The sequence below is a fragment of the Coccidioides posadasii genome, chromosome 1, assembly GCF_018416015.2.
Source record: "Coccidioides posadasii str. Silveira chromosome 1, complete sequence".
NCBI lineage: Eukaryota > Fungi > Ascomycota > Eurotiomycetes > Onygenales > Onygenaceae > Coccidioides > Coccidioides posadasii.
In genome coordinates this window covers 4,817,025-4,827,655 of record NC_089407.1, presented here as the reverse complement: position 1 = coordinate 4,827,655, position 10,631 = coordinate 4,817,025, and the positions used below count along the sequence as shown (strand labels likewise).

Below are 10,631 nucleotides of genomic sequence, written 5' to 3'. Positions count from 1 at the left end.
ACCGTCTTCTCTGACCCGCTCCACTGGGCCTCCCTGGTCGAGTTCAGCTGCTCCCCGCATTTACCCATGACAATGCTGCTTGGGCGTCAGGGCTAACACGACCATCGAGACAGAAGAAATGAGGCAGGCACTTTGAATCCTTGCACGATGTCTGAGCAATCCCTGGGAGGCTTCGTCGTGGGATAGATTGGCATCGTGAGCGATCACTGATCATCGATCAGCTCATGTCTTCGGGTAGAACGGACACCGCAGGCTTCGCGGAGGAAATTGCTTAGCCAGAGAGGCCCTGGCGCGCACACACGAGCCAGTCAAAATAATACTAAAATACTCCGTAATTCTGGGCGGAACAACTCTTGGTAGAATCCTGGAAATAATTGCAATTAACTAATAATGGCTCGGCCACAGACGGGGCGGTTGACAAGGGCAAAAGGCAAACACTCCGTGAAGCCACACCGATTCCATTCGACGATCACGGTGTCGATGAGTCACCCTGGTAACTATAGAATGGAGAGGACCTCTTCAATTGGCAAGGAAACAGAATTAGAATAGAGTAGAAAGGAACGAGGAAGAAGACGCAGAAGAAGAGCGAGCTTCGGAGTGAGAAGAGTGGAAAAAGGTAAGTTTCCACCAGTTACCAGCTTTGCCACGTTTTTCACCCTTACCGCATGCTTTTCTATTGCCGGCGTGCCTGCAGGTGGAGAATCTGCCCTCCTGTCCACCATTCATTTTATGTTCCGCGCTGCATATAAGGTTGTGCCGACCAACGATCCAGACTGCGCCGGTACCCGCTGGTTATTGATATTGGTTGCGTTGCACTGCTATGGTCACCTCGCGCGTTGATTCAAAAGGTCGGCTGGATAGACAGATATGAGATGTTACTCTGTGCAAAGATAAATCGACCGCTCTGGATGTGGTATTATTGGCTTTTATCTCCCCTCACAGTCTCTGATGCACTGGTAGCTTAAAACGGTGGCAGCGCGTCATCTCTCGTGGTCAGGCTGGCGACCTCTTAGCCCCGAAATATAGGAGTAATTAGTTCAATAATATTATTTGGATGCTTGTTTCACCCGAAATCGATAGCATGTCCTATCCACCTGCAGAGCCCGCGTGGAGGCCAACCCTATCAGCCCCGGCGAGATCAGTTCCTCCATCCTGTCTATGGGGAAAACATCTCCGAGCATCGTTTTTGAATCTACCAACACCTTACCGTCCCCACAACAAAGTAACCGCGGCTCGCATGTATAGCCCTCTTTGAGGTATTTCAGCATAGCCTTTGTTAGTGGACTGGGACACGGCACTTTCATGGCTACTCCGTAAAGCAGAATATATTCCCAGAGTGGGTTCCCACTAGTGGCACCCTTTTGGTCCTATTTACTCCCAATTCTCTCGAATGTGAGATAGAAATTGAGCCTGTAATGCATCTGTAGAAAAACGGCGTCTTCCCCGGCCCGGATCTGGATACCGCTTGCTTCGTGGGCTGCGAAACTCGGACCCTTCCAAGTTCCGGAAAAAGCTTTATAAGGGGTACGTTATCACGAAGACCTTCAGCTAACGGCGCGAAGCATGATATATTTCCTAAGAGAAGAACAGCACACTTATCTAACTCGGATGGACGTTAAGTTTGAGTTGTCAGATATGATAAAGAAAGAATCGAGCTTTTCCCAGACGTTGAAGAATTCCAACAGGAACAAAAGGCCAATCCCATGGGACAGCAAAGAAGCATCAAGTGACTCATGGCCATTTTCTTTTGCGAAGTGTGTTTTCACACCCAACTTTCAGTGCTCCTGGTTCGTGCTCTTGTCAGCATCTGCGGGACAAACCTTCCAAGCTACTTTATACATACCCCCAGGGGATTTTCCCCCGGACCTGCACGGTTTGTGCTCCCGGAGTTGAGTAATTGTTACATAAAAGGAAACAAGCCACATGCGCCACTCCTGCAAACAATGCAAACATATACTACCTGACATCCACGTGATTTCGTGCGGCGCGGATTAAATATTTTCCTAACCAGATATTACCTTAACTATATATGGACTAGTGTTGGATTGTGCCCATCCAGGTTTGGTAAGGCGCCGCGTTTTTTGTGCCCGGCGCGGATTAATGCGCTTCACAAAGTGAATCCGATGCAATCGAAACTCCCGTCGTGACGATCCCGCCGAAGCGCAGTATTAACTCGGTAGCCTCCCGAGCCCGCCCAGGATCTGGTCTTCGATGCAGCCAACCCGCGTTCCCGTTATTGAATGAACGGCCGCCGGTAGAAGCTATGGTATCAGCAATAGAGTAACTACAAATTCAAATATCATGCACAGAACTGCTGGCTTATGCTGGTTTCGTGCGGACTCCCTCGTCGAACACAAATTGGGGTGTGCCCACCCCTGTGTTTTGCTTTGTATCCAGGCATCGCCCGCAAGCAGGTCCCATCAGTCATTCAACTCGTGAGTTTCGGGTTACATAGTTCATCCCGCCGCAGATCATGGGGCCGGGGCTTGAGCGTTAAGCCAGCGCAAGTGCAAGTATGTGCCTGCATAAAGTCGCACAACGCAATTATACTCGACGATGGCCGTTGATTGCTTGTCATGGCCTGTCGACCAGGGATACCGGCCAAATCCCACGGTCGAGGCCATGTTGCCATGCGCACACGCAGGGTCGTTATGCAGGCATACGCACGTCTTCCGGGTGCATATCCTTCCGGAAAAACTACCCAGGTGTATGGCGTGTTGCTGCGGTTTGGGTTATTTATCTGGCCTCTTCCTCTGGTGTCTTTCAGACCCATTCCCAGGAGGCTAAAACACACACAACTTTCGCGAACGTTACATGATGCCGGTAGACTCGGGCATTGCGGAGGCCAGTGCCTCCCCGTCGGAGGAATCCCTCGCGAACGGAACAAAGCCACACCCGGTCGTGGAGACAGCCAACGTCAGCTCCAATGGCTTCAGCGCGTCGAAGATCCAAAACATACACCAGAAGTACGCTGAGGAGCGAAGCAAGCGCCTGCGCCCTGACGGAATGGCACAATACATCAACTTGACAACGACAGAGAACCAGAGCCTCAAGCGCCTCTTGGAGGATAAGTGGGATGATGGATCAGCCCCTTCGCTGACCCTTGAGGAAGGCGCACACTACAAGATTATCATCGTGGGAGCAGGGTATGGAGGCATCTTGTTTGCAGTGCGTTTGCTGGACGCTGGATTTAAGCCAAAGGACATCGTCATCGTCGACACAGCCGCCGGATTCGGAGGCACCTGGTACTGGAACCGCTATCCTGGTCTGATGTGCGATGTCGAGAGCTACATCTACATGCCACTCCTGGAAGAAACTGGGTATATGCCGAAGCATAAGTATTCATACGGAGAGGAGCTGAGAGAACAGGCCAACCGGATTGCGAAGAATTGGTCATTTGCTGACAGGGCCATGTTCCGGACGATGTTTCAGCGATGCTGCTGGAATGAGGATACTCGCACATGGGCTGTTGAGATGACCCAGCAGCAGCCACCAAACAGCCAGCCGGTATCTGCCAAGGTCCACGCTGACTTTGTGGCGCTGATACCAGGTCTATTAAACCGCCCGAAGATCTCCAACTTTGCGGGCCTCGAGACCTTCCAAGGCCAGGGCTTCCACGCAGCCCGTTGGGATTATAAAATCACCGGAGGCAGTCAAGAAGATCCAACTCTAACCAATCTCCAAGATAAAAGAGTCGGAATCATCGGCACAGGCGCCACGGCCATCCAGGCTGTTCCCCAATTGGCCAAATGGAGCAAACATCTCTACGTCTTCCAGCGAACGCCCTCTTCGGTGGATGTCCGCAACCAGAGGGCCACCGACCCCGAGGAATGGGCTCAGAAGATCGCAACGGGACCAGGATGGCAAATGGCCCGAAACCGCAATTTTATCTCCATGGCATCCAACGCTAAACCCCGCCCGTCTGTTGACATGGTCTCCGACGGATGGTCAGCGTTTCCAGGCTTCTGTGCTCTGACGGGCGGGCCAAACGCAGTAACAATGGAAAACGTTGCCGACCATGTTGCCGAGATGCACTCCCTCGACCTGCCACGATCGGAGCGGATCCGCACACGAGTCGACGAGGTGGTGCAAGACAAAAAGGTAGCCGAGAATCTCAAACCCTGGTACGCGGGTTGGTGTAAACGACCTGGCTTCCACGACGAGTACCTCCAAGCCTTCAACCTTCCACAGGTCACTCTCGTGGACACAGGGGGGAAAGGCGTCCAGGAAATCACCAAAACCGGCGTCGTCGCCAACGGGGAGCACTTCGACCTCGACGTGCTCATCTTCGCCATGGGCTTCGACATAAGCGGCCGACAGAGCCCCGCTTTCCGCAGCGGTGCCCAGATCCTCGGTCGAGGAGGCCAGTGCCTGGACGAAAAATGGTCACGGGGAATCGCCACACTGCACGGCATCACCACCAATGGCTTCCCGAACTTCTTCTTCGTCGGGCCCAGCCAGACCGGCGTTTCGCCAAACTACACCCCGACACTGGACACATTGGCCCGGCACGTCGCGTTCATCATATCTGAGAACTTGAAAAATGCCGGCGACCGGGGTAAGGTCGCTATCGAGCCGACCCGCGCAGCGGAAGAAGCCTGGGCGGCACGCATCAAAGCCGGGGCGGCAGTCTTGGCACCGGTTGCCGGGTGTACGCCATCTTATTACAACGGAGAGGGGGGGAAGGACAAGTTGTCGGCGGAGGAAAAGTTGGCCGGCGCGGCCGCGGGGCCGTGGCCGCTGGGTCTGAACAGTTACATGGATCTTTTGCAGGAGTGGCGGGATACAGGCGATTTTAGTGGGTTTGACATTAGTGTAGCATAGTTAGCCGGTATCAACATAATACTTATATCACTTACATAGCTGCATCATGCAGTATATATATATATCCTCTGTACATACCTCTACTACCTTAGGAATGAAAATTAGAAGAACATTAACCAACCAACCATCTCGATCCCAAAAAAGATGCAACCACGGCACCAAACAGTGCAATAGGTTATGGTTCCTTCCCATACATCCTCCTCTTCTTCTTTTCTCTTTTTCTTTTCTCCATCATGTTGGCTGATAACGCGAAATGGAGGATTTCCCCATGAAAGGCAGGTCATCTATGGGCGACAAATGTCTAGGGAATCAAGACTGCTTTATGGTACAATCAACGTCAAGATATGGTGCTTCGGCTATCTAGAGCAGAGCGGACTAACTAGCTAGCAGCTGGTTAACGAGTTTACCCAAAACAGTAATTTGTAATAGCCACCCTTATGGCACTGGAATTATTTAAACCCAAGAAAGCCATCATGGGTAGACAGATATTAGTTAAAGCTTGTTTCATTTGAAGACTAAGAATGATGCGTGTACGCTTTGAGAAAAAGAACGGGACCCTTCCAATGCACATATTATACGCCCTTCAACCCAAATCAGCGCCCGCTGTCTCCATTCCAGTACGCCAGAATGTTGTCCGTACCCAGACAACCCACAAAAATAAAAACATTCTAGAGTGTATAAAGCTATATAATACCACCGCACTACCCGCTCTCTTCGTACTTCTTTAGCTTGACTTCGAACTCAGAGATCCACTCGCTGAGGATAAGCGCAGCAATGTTCATCCCTGAGAGCGCACTGGTTTCCATTGTTGAGATGAAATGCTCTATAGCGCTGGTATACCATAGGCCTGGTGCTAATTTGATGTCCTCAAACGTAGCACGGGGGTATAGATAAGGATACGAGTGCCACTTTTTTTCGTGAAGCCAGGAGATCTCGTTGGCAGAAAACCCTCCGATGGTAGAACCCGACCTGTGGAAGGTGGTATTATGGTCGTCATACAGGTCCATCTCTGAAATGTCAAAGAGATCCGAAATGAACTGAGGGCTCAGCGGCTGTGGCGAGAAGATCTTGTATACGTAATGGTCGCCACTCGAAGGATAGGAGGCGGTTGGTGGTCTGGCTTTCTTGATAGTGCTTATGCTCCAAAATCCGGCCGGGCCTACTCCATCACGACGAGCTCCCAGGTCGAGACCATGGGGAAGGGTAGTAAGGATCACCGACGGAACGGAAGCTTTGTTATCTGGAAGTCTAAAAAAACGGGGCGAGATTTTATGCGGCGAGGCCAGTAGTGTAACATGAAGGTCAACATAGGGAGTGTCATCGGGGAGGGTTTCGAGGTTAGGCGAAATTTTGATACCGGAAAACTGGAGAGGACTTGCGATAACAACCTGATCAAAGTCGGCATACTGTGAGAAATCACTCCCTTCCATTTCATAGGTGAGTGTGTAGGTATCATCGTCGTTGCGGTGTACCTCTTGTACAGTGGTTTCAAGGTTCAAGTGCGCTTTGGATACATCGACCATGCCCTGGAAGATCTGCCAGTTTCCTCCTTCAACGGACTTGGCGCCATCCGTGGCCATGCAGACCATTGTCTCCAAGCCATGGATCAATGCGAGGTTCTGCCCGTAGTTCACTCGAGTACTAGCTTGGATGACCTCCCGCGCAAACTCTTCAGTAATGTGATTTTCCTTCAGAAACTCTGCGCCCGTCGACCAAGTCGCTTCCACGAGGCCGGTGCTCATAGCCACCGCCGACAGAGACTTCCACGGGAAGTAAGGCCACTTGTAAAGCTTGAGAAACTTGTCGACAGTGGCGCTCATCACACTCTGGGTTCTCATGGGAGCCCAGCCGTACTTCCACAGCAGCTGGAAGATATTCCACCAGCGGAAGTTAGTCTCGCGCTGTAAAAAGACGAATCGCGATCCGTCCCATACTCCCAAGCTGTGGACGGAATCTCGCGGCATATCGTGGTCGGCCTCTTTAACTTTCAAGCCAAACTTCTTCGCCGCCTTGAGAAGATTGCTGTTGGCCTTGACGAAGATCGACGCGCCCAGCTCAACAGGTTGGGCGGGGTCATCGAAGAGATCGACAGTCATGGATCTGCCGCCGACATAGTTAGATCTCTCAAAGACCGTGATGTTGATTGGAATGGAGAAGAAATCGGCATATTTGCGAAGATGATAAGCGGCAGATGACCCTCCAGCTCCGGCACCTGCGGTAAGGTCAGCCCAGCCATCCCTTGCCTATTTCTAGGTAGGCATGCAAGTTTGCTGTAGTCATCTTGGTGCTGCAACAGAACCCATACCTATGATGGCAATCTGCTTTGGCTCGCCGGCCGGCGGATCTTTCTGAAGGGTGCTCTGCCATTGAGACAAGACCAGCGGTGCCAGCAAGAGGGAGACGAAGAGGGTTCGAAGGCAGGTGAATGAAACGGGCAGGGGCGCCATGACGATACGACGGATGGTGGTGATATTGATAAGAAATTCGCGAATAAAAAGAATGCTCTCCTGATGCAAGGAGTAAAAGGCTCTCTTTCGCAGACTCCAACAAACAGTGGAGGGGTTCTGAGAGAGACCAGTATCTGTCTACACGATGGTCCAGACGAGAGAGAGCAGCGGAGAAGATGGAGGAAGAAGAAATCAGTCAAAACGCGGGGGAGCCTCTTTTGTGTGTATTTTTTTTTTTTTTCTTTTTTAAGCAAGGACAGCGCCGCTACTGTGTTTACCCTGCGGATTGGTTGGGTTAGAGCGTTAAAAGCTGGTTACACTGCAGGCGCGACTGGGCAGGCTGGAAGGAGCTCTCCTCTTGGCCCAAGGAAAGCAAGTCCCTTAACTAGGGGGAAGCGGAAGGGGAAGGCGCGTGGCAAGCATGCGGCAGGCTCGACGCGCAGAAGCGAGAGAGAGAGAGAGAGAGAGAGAGAGAGAGAGAGAGAGAGAGAAAGCAGCACTTGCCGGCATGGGCAATGGGTTCTTGCCGTCCAGCGGAACAAACAGAGCAGATCTGAAGTAGGAAGTAGCAATAACGTAATCCACCCCCGAGCGAGACACCAAAATATACATGCATGATACAAAATCTCAACTTTTTGCTCTCTTATATCTCAACAACATTGTTGAATATAGACTTTAGAATTTATATGTAGAGTATATAGATACTTAATAAACAGTCTTATCAATTTTATTTAACTATTTAACTTTATTATTTGTAAAGATATTATCAGTTTTAATAAACTTTATAAATTATAAGAAATATCTAAATATAAAAATTATTTCTTAAGTTATAGTATTTTATTATCTGTTTACTCCGTACTGGCAAGTACCATCGAAGTAAATGATTATCTGGTGAGTGCTGCCTCAAGCTCACCAGCCCACCTGCATCCAGTCTAGCACCACCCATGTTGGATCTAGCATGGCCTGATTGGGTTTGGTACAGCTGCTAAGTTGGGTATGGTCTGGCAGCCCTCACCACCCTAATGTTCAGCTGGCTGACATTGCCTTGCCTCACCTGACCTGACTGAGAGTTGTTTTCGTTAAAAAGACTTGGAAGTTGAAGGGAACGGAAGGCCCGACTGCAAGACACCAAAATCAAAGCCAGGAGGTATCTGGTCAATTGCTGAACAAATCCTTTTAAGGTGAGTCGGCATCCATATATCATAGACATTCTTCGTAAACCTGTATGCAGTCCACTTCTCCTTGCCATCCAGGGCAGCAAAGGAAAAGTTGTGAATCGGGTGTCGGTAAAATGTGATCTTATCATCGTCAACTAGAGCGTAATGGCCATAGATTCTCACTGCTGTATGATCATGGGATATTGAAAACGCGAGGATTTCCCGGTGGACTTCATTTTCACGCTTTACTGCCCTAAAAAGTTCAACCACACCTCTCACTGAAAGAGTCATGCTGTGGGCGTTTTGTCGGTCTGCAATATCAAGTGCCACCTCACCACATTTTACCTCGCATGTCAGAAATGGAAAATGCATCGTGTCTGTGGCCATAAAAAAGGAAGTGTCATCCCAATCACCGATGAAGGGCTTCAGCTTCTCAAGTTGATCATCTGTGAATGCAGACCGCCTGAAACCCACCGAGTAATCAGGCTGTGGGCGGGGACCATAAAAAGGGATGCTTTTGTTCCAGCCTTTATTCACAGTCTCAACTAAGTGCTCTAGATTGGTGGCACCATATGTAGCTAGAGTTTCGGCAGACGGCACGATCAGTTGTCCGATATCTCGAATAATTCTAGGTTCGTTCTCGCATTGGATCTTTTCGCAGGTGGTGTCGAATAAGTCGTCTCGAAACAGCGAATTTTGCGGGACCATCTGATCTGTGTTAAGCAATGCTTTGATAAGAAGACTACTTTCGTCTCTAATCCCAACACGCGCTTTCTTCATAAAGCTGCCTTTTGTTTCAAGAATAGTTTGGTAGCGGGGATTTACGTATGGAGCATTCTTTTCCTCCTTTTGTTTCTCATCACTAGGCCCTTTACGGCGAAGAGAAGACGTCGACTTCTTCCTTGGAAGCAGGGAACTCATACTGATGTCCTGGTTAAAATACTTCTTGGGCCAATATCCTTTCTGGATCCAATTACGTATTGGGTCAATCTCGTTCTTGGCAGCATCGCTCGCTGGCTCCTGGATAGGTGTGTCCTCAGCAGCGAGGAACGTTTGCGATCGCCTTCGAAGCTTGGCTCGAAAATGGAGAGGTTCTTCCGTGTCTTGTGGCCGTTTCCGTTTTCGATCATTTACTTGCGGAGGGCTTGGGGGTTTAGATTGGAACTGGGTACTGAGTTAGTTTCAGAGCATAGCAAGCATAGGGATAACTTGCCTCCTTTCCAGCTGTATTTTTGGTTGAAGAGGGATACCGATACTCGTGCTGGGTGTTTCTGCTCCATTCATGACATGAATGTCGTAAACGCACGCTTCTGCGAACTGGTTCTTGTGGAGGCTTTGTGATGCGTCGGGGTTGCTTTGCTATTGATGGTCAGTTAAAGTGGTCTGGCAGGAACAGCAACTCAATGGATAAAGGTCGGATTTGGATAGCTACGAAGCGCGAATAGCTCTTACCTTTGTCCCCCAGCGACAAAAACTCCTGCCTGCTTTTTCGGACGTTGGCCTCCACTCGACGGTCATTTTGTTTTTTGGGACTCGTGGACATATCGACAGGAAGAGGGAGGTTGTGTTTTATGCATCAGAACAGGGGGTTTGTGCAGCGCTGCGAGGGAAGAGGTCGACGGGGCGCCAACGACTGAGCAGAGGAGAGATGAGTGGTGACAGGGTGGATCTAAGCACGGGCCGCACCGTTCGCCACCCAGCTCCTCAGTGCTATTGGTGATGACATGACTTTAATCTCAGAAACTCAAATTGCTTTCCACTACTCCGTACTGTAACTGGGAGCTCTCGAACCATGGCTAAGATCAGGAGTTCGTGGATGAACCTAAAACCAAGGGCCCATCGAGATTCAAAAAGCTAACTGCGGAGTACAGCACGGAGTACTGAATACTTGGAGCACAACCTTGGAACCAACCTGCCAGCCCACTTACGTATAATTAGCAGGGATCGTGTGGCGATGCTGCTGCACTCCGAGTTGTGCCCGGCGCCCGATCCACAGTACCGCGTGGATCTCGCGTGCTTGGGGGATATGCTTGGGACTTGTCGACAGTCCAAACCGCCCTGATCATTTCAACCAACTTGGCCTACAAACCCAAGCTATGCCGGAAGGAACAATGCATTTCACAATCGCACTGAAAAGCAGCTTCCACAGGGGCCACACGCTCTGCCAAGCAGGAGAGAACACGGGCTGCTTTCCCTCTGTCCC

At 50.3% G+C, this 10,631-nt stretch overlaps 3 protein-coding genes across 3 annotated transcripts; 1 reads left to right on the top strand and 2 right to left on the bottom strand.

Moving 5' to 3' along the window:
* Nucleotides 1-2,814: 2,814 nt before the first annotated feature.
* Nucleotides 2,815-4,824, top strand: D8B26_001354 (uncharacterized protein; the record flags this gene model as incomplete). The annotated part of the gene is made up of 1 exon (XM_003065367.2): nt 2,815-4,824. One exon carries the CDS (start codon nt 2,815-2,817, stop codon nt 4,822-4,824), a length of 2,010 nt encoding a protein of 669 aa, XP_003065413.1.
* Nucleotides 4,825-5,315: 491 nt separating this feature from the next.
* Nucleotides 5,316-7,612, bottom strand: D8B26_001353 (uncharacterized protein). The gene is made up of 2 exons (XM_003065366.2): nt 7,130-7,612; nt 5,316-7,036 (listed from the first exon to the last, which is right to left on the bottom strand). Exons 1-2 carry the CDS (start codon nt 7,269-7,271, stop codon nt 5,526-5,528), a joined length of 1,653 nt encoding a protein of 550 aa, XP_003065412.2. The 5' UTR covers nt 7,272-7,612; the 3' UTR covers nt 5,316-5,525.
* Nucleotides 7,613-8,136: 524 nt separating this feature from the next.
* Nucleotides 8,137-10,047, bottom strand: D8B26_001352 (uncharacterized protein). The gene is made up of 3 exons (XM_003065365.2): nt 9,881-10,047; nt 9,642-9,787; nt 8,137-9,592 (listed from the first exon to the last, which is right to left on the bottom strand). The coding sequence occupies exons 1-3, from the start codon at nt 9,969-9,971 to the stop codon at nt 8,351-8,353; spliced, it is 1,479 nt and encodes a 492-aa protein (XP_003065411.2). The 5' UTR covers nt 9,972-10,047; the 3' UTR covers nt 8,137-8,350.
* Between the last annotated feature and the right edge of the window lie 584 nt (nt 10,048-10,631).